This window comes from Anomaloglossus baeobatrachus, chromosome 5, assembly GCF_048569485.1.
Source record: "Anomaloglossus baeobatrachus isolate aAnoBae1 chromosome 5, aAnoBae1.hap1, whole genome shotgun sequence".
In the NCBI taxonomy this organism is placed as follows: domain Eukaryota; kingdom Metazoa; phylum Chordata; class Amphibia; order Anura; family Aromobatidae; genus Anomaloglossus; species Anomaloglossus baeobatrachus.
Window position 1 is genome coordinate 56,963,087 of NC_134357.1, and position 20,378 is coordinate 56,983,464.

The 20,378-nt window shown below is 51.1% G+C and overlaps 1 protein-coding gene across 1 annotated transcript in view; it reads left to right on the top strand.

The window, feature by feature from the left end:
- The window catches only part of LOC142310811 (alpha-2-macroglobulin-like protein 1), a 105,558-nt gene that overhangs the window by 69,999 nt on the left and 15,181 nt on the right, over nt 1-20,378 (top strand). Inside the window, exons 16-17 of the mRNA XM_075348525.1 lie at nt 3,789-3,956; nt 12,803-12,914. Of these exons, the coding sequence (XP_075204640.1) occupies nt 3,789-3,956; nt 12,803-12,914 (280 nt within the window). The remainder of the gene's footprint in view (nt 1-3,788; nt 3,957-12,802; nt 12,915-20,378) is intronic.

Below are 20,378 nucleotides of genomic sequence, written 5' to 3' on the forward strand. Positions count from 1 at the left end.
ACATTTTCGAAAGTCACCTACTGCTTCAGCCGGCCTTGCCGGCTTTCAGCGCAGTTTGCATCTTCCGGCTCACAGACTGGTGTGTGATGTCCCCACGCGTTGGAATTCAACTCTGCACATGTTGGTCAGGATATGTGAGCAGAAGAGGGCAGTTGTTGAGTACCTGCATCACCTAAGCCGTCGGGAAATGGTTCAAATTCCACACATAACACCTGAGGAGTGGAGATGGATGTCAGACCTATGTACCATCCTCCAAAACTTTGAGGACTCCACCAAGATGGTGAGTGGTGATGACGCCATTATTAGCGTCACCATACCGCTACTCTGCCTTCTAAAACGGTCTCTGCTGAAAAACAAACATGATGCATTGCAGGCGGAGCGCGATGAGTTGCAGCAAGAAACAGTAGTGGGTGTGGGTGATAACACACAGCCCAGCCTCGTCTCATCACAACGTGCAGTGGAGGACTATGACGAGGAGGAGGATGAAGACATGGAGCAACTCTCCGGCCAAATTGAGGATATGACATGCACACCAGTCATATCCTCGGTTCAGCGTGGCTGGCCAGAGGACAGGGTAGATGAGGAGGAGGAGGAGGAGGAGGAGCAGAACAGCATGTTCAGTCATCTTGTTGGTCAGGCTACTGAAGTCCTGGCTGTTAAGAGTCTGGCGCACATGGCTGACTTTATGGTAAGCTGCCTGTCTCGTGACCCTCGCGTTAAGAACATCTTGGCCGACAATCATTACTGGTTGGTAACACTGTTAGACCCACGCTACAAGGAGAACTTTTTGTCTCTTATTCCCGTGGAGGAGAGGTCAACCAAAATGCAGCAGTTCCGGAAGGCCATAGTCACGGAAGTAGGCAAAGCATTCCCCTCACAAAACGCTAGCGGCATAGGTCAGGAATCAGTGGACAACCGAGGCGTACAGCCGAGAGAGGCACAAGTCCAATCCGCCAGAGGTAGGGGAACAGTCTTTAAGATGTGGGACAGTTTTCTCAGCCCCTCACGTACCACAGCCCCTGAGGTGCGGGGTAGTGCCACAAGATATCCTAAGTTTGCCCAGATGCTGAAGGAGTACCTTGCAGATCGAACAACTGTACTCCGACATTCCTCTGTGCCTTACAATTATTGGGTATCCAAGCTGGACACGTGGCATGAATTGGCTCTCTACGCCTTGGAAGTCCTGGCCTGCCCTGCCGCTAGCGTTTTGTCAGAGCGTGTTTTTAGTGCCGCAGGTGGAATCATTACAGATAAACGCACCCGCCTGTCAACTGAAAATGCTGACAGGCTGACTCTGATCAAGATGAACAAGGGTTGGATTGGGCCAGACTTCACCACACCACCAGCAAATGAGAGCGGAATTTAAAGTTTGCCATGTACCTCCACTCACCCATGGGTACACACTTCTGGACTTTGGATAATCGCTGGACTGCTCCTCCTTCTCCTCATGCGCCACCATGATGACCGTTACAAATTGCAATACTTAGGCCTTTGTTTCAGGTATACCCCCAGTGGTAAATTTTTTCGCCCATTCTTTGCAGAATGGACATTACAACGACAGGAGACCCGCTCCTTTGCAATGGGAACAATGTTTTGAGGCCCTGATGCACGTCTCTACCCAGGGACAACGTGGAGCCTCCCAATTTTTGGCTGCCCTGCCTAAGGGCTATACTATAATACACCCACTTCCTGACAATGGACACTTAATGTTTTGAGGCCCTCATGCACGTCTCTACCCAGGGACAACGTGGAGCCTCCCAATTTTTGGCTGCCCTGCCTAAGGGCTATACTATAATACACCCACTTCCTGACAATGGACACTTAATGTTTTGAGGCCCTCATGCACGTCTCTACCCAGGGACAACGTGGAGCCTCCCAATTTTTGGCTGCCCTGCCTAAGGGCTATACTATAATACACCCACTTCCTGACAATGGACACTTAATGTTTTGAGGCCCTCATGCACGTCTCTACCCAGGGACAACGTGGAGCCTCCCAATTTTTGGCTGCCCTGCCTAAGGGCTATACTATAATACACCCACTTCCTGACAATGGACACTTAATGTTTTGAGGCCCTCATGCACGTCTCTACCCAGGGACAACGTGGAGCCTCCCAATTTTTGGCTGCCCTGCCTAAGGGCTATACTATAATACACCCACTTCCTGACAATGGACACTTAATGTTTTGAGGCCCTCATGCACGTCTCTACCCAGGGACAACGTGGAGCCTCCCAATTTTTGGCTGCCCTGCCTAAGGGCTATACTATAATACACCCACTTCCTGACAATGGACACTTAATGTTTTGAGGCCCTCATGCACGTCTCTACCCAGGGACAACGTGGAGCCTCCCAATTTTTGGCTGCCCTGCCTAAGGGCTATACTATAATACACCCACTTCCTGACAATGGGCACTTCAGGTTTACAGGCCCTCATGCACGTCTCTACCCAGGGACAACGTGGAGCCTCCCTATTTTTGGCTGCCCTGCCTAAGGGCTATACTACAATAGACCCACTTCCTTACAATGGGCACTTCAGGTTTCCAGGCCCTCATGCACGTCTCTATCCAGGGACAACGTGGAGCCTCCCAATTTTTGGCTGCCCTGCCAAAGGGCTATATTACAATAGACCCACTTCCTTACAATGGGCACTTCAGGTTTCCAGGCCCTCATGCACGTCTCTATCCAGGGACAACGTGGAGCCTCCCAATTTTTGGCTGCCCTGCCAAAGGGCTATACTACAATAGACCCACTTCCTTACAATGGGCACTTCAGGTTTCCAGGCCCTCATGCACGTCTCTATCCAGGGACAACGTGGAGCCTCCCAATTTTTGGCTGCCCTGCCAAAGGGCTATACTACAATAGACCCACTTCCTTACAATGGGCACTTCAGGTTTACAGGCCATCATGCACGTCTGTATGCAGGGGCATTGGTGAACCTCACAATTTTGGACTGCCCTGGCAAAGGAAAATACTACAAAGACTCAGTTCCTCAAAATGGGCACATTAGACTCAGAGGCCTTTATGTACGTCTCTTCTTAGGGACATCGGAGTGCCACACAATGTTTTCGCGTAAAATCTTTCATGTATTAATCTCAAAAAGTAACATACACCAGCTCTATCTCACTATTGGGTATGTGCCCTTAACATTTCTGCCATGAAAAATCATTTTGGGGTCATTTTGGAAGGTTTTCTGGTGAGTCCGTAAAAATGGCGTGAAACGCGGACAAAATTGTTCACAGCTGTGACTTTTGAGTGATAAATGCTTCAAGGGGTCTTCCCCATGCTGTTGCCATGTCATTTGAGCACTCTTCTGAGACTTTTGTGACATTTTTAGGGTTTCTCCATGCTGCCGGGGGGTCATTTCACAAAAATACTCGGGTCTCCCATAGGATAACATTGGGCTCGTTGCTCGGCCCGAGTACACGAGTATCTTGGGATGCTCGGCCCGAGCTTCGAGCACCCGAGCTTTTTAGTACTCGCTCATCACTAGCTTCCATCTCTAATTTTTAATATTCGCTAAAATCATTTTTCATTGTTTTATTTCACACGTTTAGGGCACTGAACTTTTAATTATACATTAAATTAAAAGTTATGTTTTAATATTTACTCCAATTGGTTTAGTCCATGGAATTCAGATTGTGTCCCACGGAATTGATGTGATCAATTGTGATAATTTTTTTCATTGCTATGTTTTCTATTAAGACTTGTGGGACCGGATCGACCTGTGTATGTCTGGAAAAGTTCCTGAAGAATATATAATCATTATTATTTTTCTGCATCTTCTTTTTAGGTTTACAGTTTTGTTGCAAGAAGAAATCAATTTGGATACCCGTATCGTGTCCATGAAGAGGATCCGATATGTTGGAAGCCACCTATAAGCTATCTATACAGCAAGCGCAGAAAGAGATCCTATAACTGGCACCCACCATCCTCTCCTGATGTGTTCACTCTAATCAAGGTATAAAGGAACATTTTACCATGCCGTAGATTTATGTACTTGTATAGTTGACCTTACCCTATAGGACAAAAGTATGTGCCCCCTCTACATTACACCTAAAGGGGCTTTTATGACCTCCCATTATACATCAATAGACCTTTTTAGAGAGTCACTACAAAAGGAAAAACACATAGACCAGCTCACCAGGTGGAGGAACAATGAGGGTGGGGTGCACGGAAGCTCTGGACCAGCTACCAGGCAGTGAGGACAGTTCAGAGAACGGAACAGGCTACCATGGGAGGTGAGCTCTCCATCAATGGAAATCTTCAAGCTGAAGCTGGATAGACATATGGCTGGGATGATTTAATAAAACCTGTACTCGCAGGGGGTTGGACCCGATGGCCCTTGAGGTCCCCTCCAACTCTATCATTCTATGATTCAAAAAGGCTGATGAAAACAAGGAGGAATCTAGAATCCACAATAAGTGGTAGATAAAATTTGGCTTTATTAATAATCCATAAGAACAAGCAAATAAAACATGTGTAGATGAAGTCTACGCGTTTCGAGCAGCACACTCGAAACTATTAAGAACAGTGTCCTGCTCGAACTGCATAGACTTTGTCTACACATGTTTTATTTCCTTGTTCTTGTCATGATTAAGAGCAGTGTCCTGTTCGAAATGCGTAAAAACTATGTCTACACATGTTTTATTTGCTTGTTTTTGTGGATTATTAATAAAGCCAAGTGTTATCTACCACTGATTGCGGATTCCTTCTCATTTTTTATCAGCCTTATTATAGAGTCCCTTTGCAGATATAACAGCATCAGCTCTTCGAAGAAGAATTTTTAATAGATTTTGGAGATGTCTGTGAGAATTTTTGCCCCCTTCATCCAGAAGAGTATTTGTGAGGTCAGAGATTGCTGTTCGAGGAGAGGGCTAGGCTCACAATCTCTAGACTAGTTCATCCCAAAGGTGTTTGATTGAATTAAGGTTAGGGATCTGTGTGGATGATCAAGTTCTTCCACATCACAATCCCCAAACCATCATATGAAACAGAAAATGGCCTTCCCAAAACTGTCCCCAGAAGGATATTGAGCAAACAGAGCTTTGGTGATTTTTGTGCCCTCAGTACCTGGTACCATGGACCTCTTAATTTAGATGTTCCTTTATGAATGTTTGTGCTGGCAGGCTGAATGGCAGGGAGCTTGGTTTTGTAGACCTGTGGTGATGGAGCTTAATGAAAAACCTGAATTAATAGGGGTGCCCCACTACTTTTTGTCCTTTCATATATACGTACATTCACTAACCTAGTTACATACAGTGCTGGTCAAAAGTATTGGCACCCCTGCAATTCTATCAGATAATACTCAATTTCTTCTTGAAAATGATTGCAATCACAAATTCTTTGGTATTATTATCTTCATTTATTTTGCTTGCAATGAAAATAACACAAGAGAGAATGAAACAAAAATCAAATCATTGATCATTTCACACAAAACTCGAAAAGTGGGCCAGACAAAAGTAGTGGTGTACCGCCCCGCGGGCTCGGCTGCGACCGCCGAGCCGCTCGGATCCGGGCTCATGTGTCGGTGGCTCGAGCGCCTCCGGAACGGGGATAACGTCGCTCTGTGAAGGGGTGTTTGCTGGCGCTGCACGCGGGGAGTGCCACGGCCGGGAGGGCCGCGGCGGTTTTCGGATATGTTTGGTAAGTTTGTGACGCCACCTACGGGTTGTGGTGAATGCGGATGGACACCACCGCTGTCGTTAATTAGGCCTCCCGGGGACGGTGTTGCGCAGCTTGGTGTTGACCGCTCCGAGGGTAGGGGAGTGATGGTCCTGGGGGCCCGAGGGAGGAAGATGCGTGAGGTGCTAGGGACGGGCTGCGTGGCTGAGGTGCTGGTGCGGTGCGGTGCGCGCCCGAAGGCACTGGTGTACTTACTATGACACAATACACCGAAGTCTCTGGTAAACCAAACGGGGCCCGCAGCCGGCTGCAGCTTCTCCCAGTATAGGCTGGTGGTTTCCACCTTTCTCCTGCACCTCTGTGTGTAAATGTTTGACTCCTATGCCTAGACACAGGTAGTCCGCTCCCCGACTTGTATATGCCGTAGGAGCCCGTTTGCGCGCAGACGCTAGCCCATTGGGTCTCTATGCCTTGGCGGTGGCTTCTACCCTGTATGGTTGGGCTGTTGTCTTCAGTCGGGCCTTGTGTGGGATAGGTCCTTAAGTCCAGTCCGCAATCAGCTAATTTGACTCGGTCCAGTGGCTTCTGGACTTTGTCTGGGTCCGAGTACCCCTCCTGGTGCTCCGGTTTCCAATCGGCTCACTGGTTCGGTTCCGGCGGGCCACCGCCCGACCCCGGTCCCTACGGTTCCACCGGCTGTAATCCCAGCTCCTGCAGGAGGCCACCACCGTCTGCCTCCTTGCCAAAGGTCACTGCTGGCAGGCCTGGTCCCAGGTCTGCCCTTCAACTTCACTCCTCTCAACTTCACTGTCAAACTCAACTAACTACTGTCTGTTTTCCCACCTCCGGGGCTGTGAACTCCTCGGTGGGTAGAGCCAACTGCCTGGCCCCACCCCCCTGGTGTGGACATCAAACCCGGAGGGTGGTGACAAGGGTTTTCTGTGGTTGGCTGCTGTCACCTAACCGGTAGGGGGTGTGGTGTTGTGTGTGTAACAACCTGGGACGACCTGACTAGTCCAGGGCATCACATTCCCCCTTGGTTTAATGCAGACCGTCCACGGGCTGCCCGTCCATCACTGGTTTATTTTATTTCTGAAACATATGAATAAAACATTTGAACATTATGCATTCTTAAATCTTCCCTTACGGGAGGCACATTCTTAAACCATTCCAAACATCATAAAAAACATTTTTAATAAAACGGGAAATGGGACCGGACCATCATCACCCACCCAAACAACCTAGGCCTTGATGCTGCCCCTAAGAAATGGGTAGCACCCCTTTTCCCCAGTCCAGGAATGGGCCCAGATGTTGCTGTAACGGGACGGGTGTAAGTTGCCAAAATGGGCCGGGTACAAAGTTCCGCACCCGGCAGTCTCTCAGAGGCCCCACGTCCAGGGGACCCCTGACCCGGAGGATCGCCACCGGTTGTGTTAGTGGTGCGACCCCAACCTGCTCTGCTGCGTGTCCTCCCTCCAATCTGCCTCTCCGGAGGCTGCAAACGGGAAAAGGCCGGTCAAGGGGGGGTTTATTTACATGCCCAAAAGTTTTTGGGTGGCCTGTCAGTTCTCGGCCTTGTCTTTTGTGAACGGGGCAAAAACAAAGTCCCAATGGGGACGGGCAGAAGGGTCTCAACGGGGACAGTGTCACTTGGGCAGCCGGGTTCCGCTGCCTTTACTTTAGATCATCCTCTTCGTACTGCTCGTTGACGACAACCTCAGGGCTGTACGGTGGGGGAGGGGACTGGGGCCGCTCCGGGGCACCGCGGCCCTCTCTCAGGCGGACATCCAGGGCAAACCAGCCCCTCTCCCCACAATGCCGGGTGTATTGAACTAAGTCGCCGGGTAGCAGGTCACGATCCAGGTGACCATAGGGCAGGTGCGGGTTTACATCTCTACGAGAGAAGAATACTTCAGCCTCCAGGCCGGGCTCGTAGATGAACACCCATCCGCGGTCACGGTCAAACCTCCGGACCTGGCCCTGGTACTTTTGGCCTCGCACCCGGTAGGTGTCACTCCGCAGATTTTCTTTCTCCCGTATCATGCGGGCAAGTATCTCCGCCTTCCTCTTCTCCCGGGTTTCAATCTCTCGGCCCGTCTGGCTTGGCTGCCGCTCCCAATACGGGGCGTCTGCGTGCCCGGGGTCTCTATTGGTGGGGGTCTGGCCCAGCTGGAGTTCCCCGGTGGCAGCCACGACTGTCACCCTCTGGAGGGAACCCCACTGTGTCGCGGCCGGCTCTGCTGCCTTGCAGCTGCCTCCCCGCGGGACCTCAGCCGAGGCCCGAGACCCGGGAACGGCCTGCCTCACCTTCTGGGCCTTCTTCCGGGTTATGCTTTCCTCCTCCCTGGCCAGGCGGACTGCCGGGGCCGTGACCACATCAGGCACGGGAACCTTCCGGAACTCAACCTTCCACGGGAGTAGAGGTAGTACGGGTGGATCGGGTGACTGTCCGCATGCCGCGGCCACAGGCAGCTCCTCTTGGGCGTCGGGGACGGGCTCCGCCACCAGTGATGGGGGTGGGGATCTGAGCGGAGAGGTAGCGGCGTCCGTTACGGGCGGTGAGGGAGGCAGTATGGAGGGCAGGAGCAGACTGAATCTTTCAGCCGCAGCAGCCGGTCCCTCTCGGACATAGGGGCGTGGGTCGCGTACCCTTTCCTCCAACACTGCCGCCACTTCACATGCCCGCACGGCGGCAGCTATCCCCTCCATCTCGGCCGCCCATTGCTCCATTAGGTAGCGTACCTGGGCCTGGAGACGGCAGCACATCATGGCCGTCCGGGCTTCCACCCACGCCGCTGTTCCGGGCGTGGGCTCCGGGAATTCGGGCTTCTCAGACGGGGCGGACATGTTGCCACTTGTTTGTCCAGGAACCAGACAGATGTCAGAGTCCTGGAGTCCCTGCCTTTTATCTCCTCAGTCACATGAGGCTGGATCTTCACCCGCCCCCCCTCGGTCTTTTCCGAGCACCTCGCTTCTTTTCTGCACCGCTCTGCTCTCTGGGGGCGGGGCTTCAACTCTCGCGGGGAAGACAGGTCTGGCGGGAAATTTCGCACCACTGCACAGCGACAAGATGGCGACTTCTGAAAATTTTTCAGCGGGACGCCGCTGACGACAACTTCCAAGGCGCACTTCTACAGGTAAGTGGACTGCTTGATCCTGTTCGTGCCGCCAGGAGAGGCGATGTGTACCGCCCCGCGGGCTCGGCTGCGACCCCCGAGCCGCTCAGATCCGGGCTCATGTGTCGGTGGCTCGAGCGCCTCCGGACCGGGGGTCACGTCGCTCTGTGAAGGGGTGTTTGCTGGCGCTGCACGCGAGGAGTGCCACGGCCGGGAGGGCCGCGGCGGTTTTCGGATATGTTTGGTAAGTTCGTGACGCCACCCACGGGTTGTGGTGAATGCGGATGGACACCACCGCTGCCGTTAACTAGGCCTCCCGGGGACGGTGTTGCACAGCTTGGTGTTGACCCCTCCGAGGGTAGGGGAGTGATGGTCCTGGGGGCCCGAGGGAGGAAGATGCGTGAGGTGCTGGGGATGGGCTGAGTGGCTGAGGTGCTCGTGCGGTGCGGTGCGCGCCCGAAGGCACTGGTGTACTTAATATGACACAATACACCGGAGTCTCTGGTAAACCAAACGGAGTGATGAACGGGGCCCGCAGCAGGCTGCAGCTTCTCCCAGTATAGGCTGGTGGTTTCCACCTTTCTCCTGCACCTCTGTGTGTAAATGTTTGACTCCTATGCCTAGACACCGGTAGTCCGCTCCCCGACTTGTATATGCAGTAGGAGCCCGTTTGCCCGCAGATGCTGGCCCTTTCGGTCTCTATGCCTTGGCGGTGGCTTCTACACTGTATGGTTGGCAATGTAGATAATAGTGATGAAACCGGTCTTAGTGAAGTGATAACAAGAGCTTTATCTTTTTAACAATAAAGCCTAATCTTCAAAAGAACATTTAGAATCTGATCCATCATTAGCGCTCAAAGACCGGTTTCATCACTATTATCTACATTGCCTACTCCTGAAGGGGAATCCGGCAAAGAGCTGCTGAGGATCACAGAATCTATCAGTTCACTTTGAATAATCCAGCGGGAGGACGGAGAGCCGACCTGAAAGCTCCGGGATCAAAGGAGTCGGTGAACCTCCAGCTCCATCCAGCTAAAAGGATCGGATAACACCAGTTACCACAGCCCCTCAAATCCAGAGGAATTACACGCTCATCACCGAGGTTGTGCGAGGGCGCACAACCAAAGCAGGTGAGCAGCTTCTAACTACACTAATCTAACACAAATACATCGGGTGCTCTTAGATTGCGCTATTGATTTATTTTTACAGTGGACACTGTATGGTTGGGCTGTTTTCTTCAGTCGGGCCTTGTGTGGGATAGGTCCTTAAGTCCAGTCCGCAATCAGCTAATTTGACTCGGTCCAGTGGCTTTTGGACTTCGTCTGGGTCTGAGTACCCCTCCTGGTGCTCCTGTTTCCAATCGGCTCCCCGGTTCGGTTCCGGCGGGCCACCGCCCGACCCCGGTCCCTACGATTCCACCGGCTGTAATCCCAGGTCCTGCAGGCGGCCACCACTGTTTGCCTCCTTTCCAAAGGTCACTGCTGGCAGGCCTGGTCCCACGTCTGCCCTTCAACCTCACTCCTCTCAACTTCACTGTCAAACTCAACTAACTACTGTCTGTTTTCCCGCCTCCGGGGCTATAAACTCATCGGTGGGTAGAGCCAACTGCCTGGCCCCACCCCCCTGGTGTGGACATCAAACCCGGAGGGTGGTGACAAGGGTTTTCTGCGGTTGGCTGCTGTCACCTAACCGGGAGGGGGTGTGGTGTTGTGTGTGTGACTACCTGGGACGACCTGACTAGTCCAGGGCGTCACATTGGCACTCTTAGTCTAATACTTGGTTGCACAACCTTTAGGGGTACTTTTCACACTACGACATTGCAAGCCGATGGTAGCGATGCCGAGCGCGATAGTCCCCGCCCCCGTCGCACCTGTGATATCTTGTGATAGCTTCACACGCACTTACCTGCCCTGTGACGTTGCTCTGGCCGGCGAACCACCTCCTTCCTAAGTGACGTCACACGGCAGGCGGCCAATAGAAGTGGAGGGGCGGAGATGAGCAGGACGTAAACATCCCGCCCACCTCCGTCCTTCCGCATAGCCGGCATGAGCCGCGGGATGCAGGTAAGGAGATGTTCCTCGCTCCTGCGCTTCTCACACAGCAATGTGTGCTGCCGCAGGAACGAGCAACAACATCGTACCTGTCGCTGCCGCGATATTATGGAAATGAACGACACTACACCGATGATACGATTTTGACGCTTTGCGCTCGTTAATCGTATCAAAAAGGATTCACATACTCCGATGTCGACAACGACGCCAGATGTGGGTCACTTTCGATTTGACCCCAACGACATCGCAGCTGCGATGTCGTAGTGTGCAAAGTAACCCTTAGCCAAAATAACTGCGAACAACCACTTCCAGTAACCATCAATGAGTTTCTTACAATGCTCTGCTGGAATTTTAGACCATTCTTCTTTGGCAAACTGCTCCAGGTCCCTGAGATTTGAAGGCCTTCTCCAAACTGCCATTTTGAGATCTCTCCACAGGTGTTCTATGGGATTCAGGTCTGGACTCATTGCTGGCCACTTTAGTAGTCCCCAGTGCTTTCTATCGAACCATTTTCTAGTGCTTTTTGAAGTGTGTTTTGGGTCATTGTCCTGCTGGAAGACCCATGACCTCTGAGGAAGACCCAGCTTTCTCATACTGGGCCCTACATTATGCTGCAAAATTTTTTGGTAGTCTTCAGACTTCATAATGCCATGCACACGGTCAAGCAGTCCAGTGCCAGAGGCAGCAAAGCAACCCCAAAACATCAGGGAACTTCCGCCATGTTTGACTGTAGGGACCGTATTCTTTTCTTTGAATGCCTCTTTTTTTTCCTGTAAACTCTATGTTGATGGCTTTTCCCAAAAAGCTCTACTTTTGTCTCATCTGACCAGAGAACATGCTTCCAAAACATTTTAGGCTTTCTCAGGTAATTTTTGGCAAACTCCAGCCTGGCTTTTTTTATGTCTTGGGGTAAGAAGTGGGTTCTTCCTGGGTATCCTACAATACAGTCCCTTTTCATTCAGACGCCGACGGATAGTACGGGTTGACACTGTTGTACCCTCGGACTGCAGGGCAGCTTGAACTTGTTTGGATGAACTTGTTTGGATGTTAGTCGAGGTTCTTTATCCACCATCTGCACAATCTTGCGTTGAAATCTCTCGTCAATTTTTCTTTTCCTTCCACATCTAGGGAGGTTAGCCACAGTGCCATGGGCTTTAAACTTCTTGATGACACTGCGCACCGTAGACACAGGAACTTTCAGGTCTTTGGAGATGGACTTGTAGCCTTGAGATTGCTCATGCTTCCTCACAATTTGGATTCTCAAGTCCTCAGACACTTCTTTGGTCTTCTTTCTTTTCTCCATGCTCAATGTGGTACACACAAGGACACAGGACAGAGGTTGAGTCAACTTTAATCCATGTCAACTGGCTGAAAGTGTGATTTAGTTATTGCCAACACCTGTTAGGTGCCACAGGTAAGTTACAGGTGCTGTTAATTACACAAATTAGAGAAGCATCACATGATTTTTCAAACAGTGCCAATACTTTTGTCCACCCCCTTTTTTATGTTTGGTGGGAAATTATATCCAATTTGGCTTTATGACATTTTTTATTTTTTTTTTTCATTGAAGGCAAATTAAATGAAGATAATAATACCAAAGAATTTGTGATTGCAATCATTTTCAAGAAGAAACTGAGTATTATCTGACAGAATTGCAGGGGTGCCAATACTTTTGGCTGCACTCTATATCTATATAATGTTAATTAGAGATAAAAAAAAAGTTCCTCAAATCCAATAGGCCCATTATAAAATAATTAGGTCCTCAATCTGTTTTCATGGCAAGAACAGTACAGACCAAAGCCCTATTCTTGCCATCAAAAAGTCCGTCATGAGTCATTGACTCCTCATCAGAATTTGTGGAGATGTGTTTGAAAATGGATCCATCCATGGGTCTCTTAAGAAAACAAAGCATGATAGTCATGGGAACAGAACCTTAGTAGATTGCAAGCAGTGGTACATGGTAGAAGAGAAAACAACACCAAGTCTTCATCTTTTTTTCTTCTTTTTCTCCCCTAGCATCTTGGATTGAAAGTCATCACAAATACCCTGGTGAAAAAGCCACCAGTGTGTTTTGAATTTCCACCGGTTTCTGGGCTGAATAGTTTTGGTTCTGACTCACCTTTCATTGGTAAGATAATCTTTCTAAAAAACGTATTGCTCTTCTTTTTTTTTTAATTCTTTAATTTAATTGAAATCAATGCAAGCATAATATACCAATCCTAGGGCCTAACGGCCCAACTACATCAACATGAATGCAAGATTCCAAAAGTTTAGATAAAAACATAATATCATAATATAAAAGGCAATTAAACTTTTTAACAGAATAGCAAAAAAGATAGATGAAAAAAGATCAGAAGAAGTAGAAAAAAGAAGGGAGAGGGGGAAGTAGAGTCTGAATAAGAAGGGGGGATAAGAAGTAGAAGAGACAAGGCAAGGGAGGGGGGGGGAATAGGCATGGCAATACTCCATCTCTCCAAAGCCGAAATGCAACTCCAGACATACAATGACGCCCCGCTATTGGACCCTGCACATTCCTGCACCAGGTCACGATAGTCCACTGTTTGTTGGAAGTCGATCCACTCTCTCCACGTAGCCCAGAATTTCATATAGGAGTCATGCACAGAAGAGGTCAGGTCCTGCATGTGCATGAGTTCATTAGTTTTGGCAATCCACTGTGCGACAGTGGGTGGTGCTTGACTTTTCCATCTCCCTGGGATGCATGATCTGGCAGCCATTATGAGGAACTTCCTCAAAGAGGATTTGTAGGTTTTTTAGAGGGGTCTCACAGTGATGAAGCAGGAAGGCAGCCGGCCCCAACTCCTCAGTGGTTCCGGAACATTTTCCGGATGATATCTGATAATCCCGCCCGGAACAGTCGGATTGCCTTGCTTTCCCAAAACACATGAAACATTGTTCCCTCCTCCCTACCGCATCTCCAGCAAGTGGGGTCCACTGATGGAAACATGGCGTGCACCTTAGTTTGCACCCTTTACCATCTGGAAAGCAATTTGTAGCTGGCCTCCTGGAACCTAGAGCTGACAGATGAACTGTGTGCTAGTGAAAACACCCGCTCCCTCTGGTCAGGGGACAGATCAATGCCAAGGTCCCATTTCCATTGTAAGATAAAAGAGGGAGGAGACTGATCAGGGGGAGGACAACATAGCGTAGACTACCGAAAGTGAGTGACACACAGGGCCCACACCCCCGCATAGGAGTAAATTGTGTGTTAGAGAGCAGAAAGCAAGCCTTAGGTGGAAGCTTACTGAAAAAATGTGCGAGTTGTAAACATCTCCACTGTCCATGCGGGGATGGGGTCTGTCTAGCAGCCAACATGGATAGAGAGGGCCAAACTGCATCGTCCCCAAAGTCCTCCACCCGATCCAACCTTTTGTGCACTCATAGTTGATATATGGGGTTCGCTTTACCTGGCTTCAAAGAGGGATGGCTCAAGATAGGGGTCATTCTAACGTGGGAGGGGATCAATCACGCACTGATTGGGGCCGTGTCACAATATGCCACCGTTGGACTAATGGTCGGGTGTGACTTCAACAGCACGGCAACCTCAGAAAGTACCTACGGCAATTTAATTAGAGGTATGGGGGAGAAGAACTGTTCTAACTGCACCCACACCTTCTGTGTACCGTTCCTCCACCAATCTATAATTCTGGTAAGGTGTCCCGCCAAATGGTAACTCCTCATATTAGGCAAACCAATGCCCCCTCTGTGTTTGGGTCTCGACAGAATCGTTCGTCATATGCGTGCTGCTGAACTCCCTGCCCATATAAAAGAGGACTGGACTGATTCAAGTGCCTTAAAGAAGGCAGAGGGAATCTTAACTGAGAGAGCTTGTAGCAAATACAAGATCCTAGGCATAATGTTCATCTTGTAGATTTGGCATCTACCAAACCAGGAGAAGAGAGACTTCCCCCATCAGTCACAGTCCCTTCTAATCGAGGCAAGCAAGGTAGGAAAATTATTCTGATAAAGGAGACTGAGATTACTAGTAAGACGTATCCCCAGATAACCGAGAGACTAGGCTGCCCACCTGAAGCTAAAGGACGACTTCAACTCCTCCACCTCCTTGGGACAAAGGTTTCTGTTCAGCGCTTTACACTTTGAGAAGTTAATTTTTGAAGTTGGATAATTGAGCGTAGACCTGGAATTCTCTCATCAAATTAGGGAGGTATGTTCTGGGCGCAGATACAAAGAACAGGAGATCATCCGCGTATGTGTGGCGCCCCTGAGGCTTCCGTCGCCACAGGTCATTGCACCCCATCAGCGGTGTGATGCCCCATTCTGGGTGAGGAAGGGAGTGAACACCGGTCCCCTGGTAAATCCACACTACACCCATTGCTAGGAACACACTGGGACCAGGGAAAGTGGCAGACAACCCTCCCATGCTGCATGGTGGGAGGAGACATAAGACCCATCCCTGCTCCCATAGGGTGGTAGCTTAGCAACCAGGGGGTGGGGAGAGCCAGCCGAGTGTAGAGCAGAGAGGAAGGTCAGAGTTTCAGTCTACCTCAGGGAGTGAGAGAGTGAGGAGCCAGCATGTAGTTGAAGAAGGAGAACGAGAGAGAGTGGGGAAGGAGGAGGAGGCCTGCTGGAGGCAGGCAAGGAGGAGAAGAAGTAACGGAAAGAAAGCTCCAAGTCAGTCAGGAGCTGAAAGGAAAGAAAGAGACGCTTCCTGGTGAAGATCCTGGGACTCGGAGGGTCCAGGTGACACCACGCAGAAAACAGAAGGAGTCGCAGGGCCACGGGTAGTCTGTAGAGCTGTCCAGGGCAGTTTAGAGCTGCGGTGGCCTGTTCCACAAGAACACCGGTGGAGGGATCAAGCTGCAACAGGGGACGGTCCCTAGAGACTGGAGGAGTGCAAAGATCATCTCCACACAGTAAAAACCGAGGCCCAGGGAATGTTGTAAACTCCCCGGGCCAGAACCCATAGCAGACCTTCCAGAAAAGGGGTAATCAGCCGACAGGTGACCCCCCAGCCTGGAGGCTGTAGTGGAGGCTAAGCCAGGTTTACCCTATAGAAGGCAAGGCTAAGGAAGACAGCAGAAGATAGAGACACTAAAGTGAAGGGTACCGGCTTTTACTCTCAGAATCACCCAGAAACGGCGGAGGTCCCTGACGGTGGTCCCAGCAGTCCAAGGGTCCCTGGGCCCAGACAAGAATTGTGAGTAAAGAACTTGAACTGCACCCTTGGAGTGGTCTCCGTTATTTCTGCTATCCAGACTTCCACTACACCATAGACTCTCACGAGCACCAACAGTGCCCCGGGCATTGCTCCACCTGTGGGGAGCAGTACCATCATTCCTGCCACATCATCACCCCGGAGGCCTTACACAGCAGCGGCGGCTTAATAGCCGCAGACCACAGGTGGCATCACGAACACAAACTTTAAATCAAGCCACATATTTTACTGACACCCACCAGGGCCACGGAGCCGGGCCCAGCCACCACTGACTACCACCGGACAAGTCCGGCCCGGCACCGGGTGTCCCATAGCCCTGGGGTGGGCAAGTCAACTTTGGCGTCACGAACAGGATTTCGTGCCCGGTCCCACCGGGTACTGTGCGCCTGAAAAGACTGTGTTACTGCATGCTTTACTGTGAGAAACTGCCGCCATTGAAGCCACTGAGCGCAGGAAGAAGGGGGGCGTGCCAGAAGAAAGGGCGCAAAGAGAAGCCCCGCCCCCTTGTCCAAGAAAAGAGCGCGAAGCAGTGCCCGCGATGGAGAGCGGAGGAAGAAAAGATGGCGCGTGAAGAAGCTAAGATGATGGACGCCGAGCAACGAGCGGCCAGAGGAGGAGTGGCCGAGCCGGGACACGCACCTCAGAACCGGGTGGTGTCCTGCGTCCTGGAGAGCGGAGAAGGTCCAGCAGCCGCTGCAGAGCCGGGTAAAGAGAGTGTCACCCCCAACCGGCGGAGCCCGGATTGCCAGGTGGGGTTCCTGCCCAGTCCTCCTGCAGGCGCGCGTGCCACCACCGCAGCTCTGATACCAGCGACCACCAGAACACCGGAGATGCTACTGAGGGGTGAGTCATTTAATGCCCCTGCCGGCACGAGAGCCCCAACCCCCGCTGCCATGCCCGCGGTCCCCGGAGAGACGCCCGGCACGGCGACGCCGATCTGGGCCGCAGCCGCGCCAGGTGCGGCCCGCTAAGATTTCGCCGCCGGAGCGATGCCCATCCACACCGCAGCAGCGACGCCAAGCCCGGCCCGTCCAGCTCAGGCCCCAGCAGCGATACCCCGCTCGGACAAGCAAGATCCCGCCGCAGCGGCGACGTTAATCCACGCCGCAGATGCCGCCCGCCAAGCTCAGGCCGCAGCCACGCCAGGTGCGGCCCGTCAAGAATCGGTCACAGCAGCGACTCCAATACAGGCCGCCGCCATGCTAGGCGCGGCCCGCCAAGACCCGCAGACGCAGACTGTGCTGGCCGCTGTCTACCTGCTGCCAGGTGGGGAGCCGGAGAAGAATCCCTACATGTAAAGAAGTAAGAAGATGCTGAACTGTATATAGCCCCTGTCTGCCCCTTATGCTTTGTGAAGATGTCCCTTTTGTGCTGCCCTAACGTTCTTTTTGAAGATGACACCCTTTCCTGCCTATTGCCCCTTGTACTTTTTGAAGATGTCACCCCCTATGTGTTACCGGGCCACGGAACTGGAATGTGGGCCCCGGTGAATGTGATGTCTTATGTGTCCTGTGTAACCAGGCCACTGGACTTAGTGGCTGGTTTAGTTTTTGCACTTTTGTTGATTGAAAAAGAAACAAACTGCCAGGCTACTGGACTTGTTGTAGCCAAGAATGTATATAGTTGCACCTGTTGTGCCCCCTACCAGAATTATGGGGGAAGTGCCCAAACTGTGCAATAGACTGAAAGTGCACACTTAGATGTTTCTTTATAAGAAAGTTTGCAACGGTCAAGTATTTGTGCCTCCCATAAAGGGAAGAAATGTTTTATTGTTTTATGTTATGCATAACAAAAATGTTTCTGCAGTTTCTCCCACATGTTTTGTTGTCTTTTCAGCCCGAGGACGTGCTGGGATTCGCTGTGGGGGAGTGTGGCGCCCCTGAGGCTTCCGTCGCCACAGGTCATTGCACCCCATCAGCGGTGTGATGCCCCATTCTGGGTGAGGAAGGGAGTGAACACCGGTCCCCTGGTAAATCCACACTACACCCATTGCTAGGAACACACTGGGACCAGGGAAAGTTGCAGACAACCCTCCCATGCTGCATGCTGGGAGGAGACATAAGACCCATCCCTGCTCCCATAGGGTGGTAGCTTAGCAACCGGGGGGTGGGGAGAGCCAGCCGAGTGTAGAGCAGAGAGGAAGGTCAGAGTTTCAGTCTACCTCAGGGAGTGAGAGAGTGAGGAGCCAGCATGTAGTTGAAGAAGGAGAACGAGAGAGAGTGGGGAAGGAGGAGGAGGCCTGCTGGAGGCAGGCAAGGAGGAGAAGAAGTAACGGAAAGAAAGCTCCAAGTCAGTCAGGAGCTGAAAGGAAAGAAAGAGACGCTTCCTGGTGAAGATCCTGGGACTCGGAGGGTCCAGGTGACACCACGCAGAAAACAGAAGGAGTCGCAGGGCCACGGGTAGTCTGTAGAGCTGTCCAGGGCAGTTTAGAGCTGCGGTGGCCTGTTCCACAAGAACACCGGTGGAGGGATCAAGCTGCAACAGGGGACGGTCCCTAGAGACTGGAGGAGTGCAAAGATCATCTCCAAACAGTAAAAACCGAGGCCCAGGGAATGTTGTAAACTCCCCGGGCCAGAACCCATAGCAGACCTTCCAGAAAAGGGGTAATCAGCCGACAGGTGACCCCCCAGCCTGGAGGCTGTAGTGGAGGCTAAGCCAGGTTTACCCTATAGAAGGCAAGGCTAAGGAAGACAGCAGAAGATAGAGACACTAAAGTGAAGGGTACCGGCTTTTACTCTCAGAATCACCCAGAAACGGCGGAGGTCCCTGACGGTGGTCCCAGCAGTCCAAGGGTCCCTGGGCCCAGACAAGAATTGTGAGTAAAGAACTTGAACTGCACCCTTGGAGTGGTCTCCGTTATTTCTGCTATCCAGACTTCCACTACACCATAGACTCTCACGAGCACCAACAGTGCCCCGGGCATTGCTCCACCTGTGGGGAGCAGTACCATCATTGCTGCCACATCATCACCCCGGAGGCCTTACACAGCAGCGGCGGCTTAATAGCCGCAGACCACAGGTGGCGTCACAAACACAAACTTTAAATCAAGCCACATATTTTACTGACACCCACCAGGGCCACGGAGCCGGGCCCAGCCACCACTGACTACCACCGGACAAGTCCGGCCCGGCACCGGGTGTCCCATAGCCCTGGGGTGGGCGAGTCATATGCAGCTACTTTATGTATGGCCTGGCGAACCACGTTGCCCGTGACATCACTGTTAGCTTGTACATGTCTGAGTAAGGGTTCCAGAGTCAGGATGAATATCAGTGGGGACAACGGGTACCATTCAAAATATTAAATGAGTCCGAAAGGATCCCATTCACCCATACCCTAGCTGAGGGGACTGAGTAAAGAGACAATATCCATCTCCATAAATGTCCAGTCCACTCTGTCAAACGCCTTTTCGGCATTGGTCGAGAGCAGCATGGATGGAATGCCCCCTGATTTAGCCTTATATATTAGGTTAATGGCCTTGATAGTATTATCGCGGGCCTCGCAACCCGCCATGAGCCCAGCTTGGTCTGGATCGATAATCTTTGGGAGCAAAGGTGCCAATCTGCTTGCAAGAATTTTAGCAAAGAGTTTAGTGTCCACGATTAATAGTGATATTGGGTGAAAGCTACCACATTGTGTCGGATCCTTTCCTGCCTCATGTATTACAGTAATATGTGCCCTTAATGAATCTGCGTTTGGAGTAAAATTCACCTGAGCCCTAGAGTTAAAGGCCAACAGAAGGTGTGGGGTCAGTCTGTCTGAGTTTTTTTCAGGGTAGTATTTATCACAGTTAAAACTTCAGGATTATCCAGGAGGAACGTGTTCAGCCTCCACTGCCACTGATGCAGCACGGGAGATTGCAATAGTATCATAACTGTGCAGAGAGCATGGTCTGAGAATGTGATGGTCTCTATTTGAGACTTGGAGACCCTAGCAAGCTAGCTATGTTTAATAAAAAAGATAGTCAAGTCTGGAATAGACTCCATGTGCTGTCGAATAAAACGAGTAGTCCCTATCGAACAGATGAAGAAGCCTACAAGTATCCATAAGTTGATAGTTATGTAGTATGCGTCTAAGTTTGCGTAAAGCAGACAGTAAGTGTGCGGCTGAACCCGTAGAGATATCCTGGGCCAGATTCAAAGCTATTCCACCATAGTTTCCAGTAAGTCAGCCAATTTCGTAATTTGATCCACATTGGGTAGGTGTATTGAAGTTATGGTGTGTGTATGCGAGGCGTTCCTACCTTAACCAAGAGCAACCGTCCTGTGTCATCACTCCAAATCCAGGAACTCCCAGGGGATGGAACGAGAGATGAGAATACTTGTCATGCAGGACTTCCAACTAGGAGAAAAGATGTGGTAGACCTCGGGAAACCAACAGCTCGACATCTTGAAAGGCCTG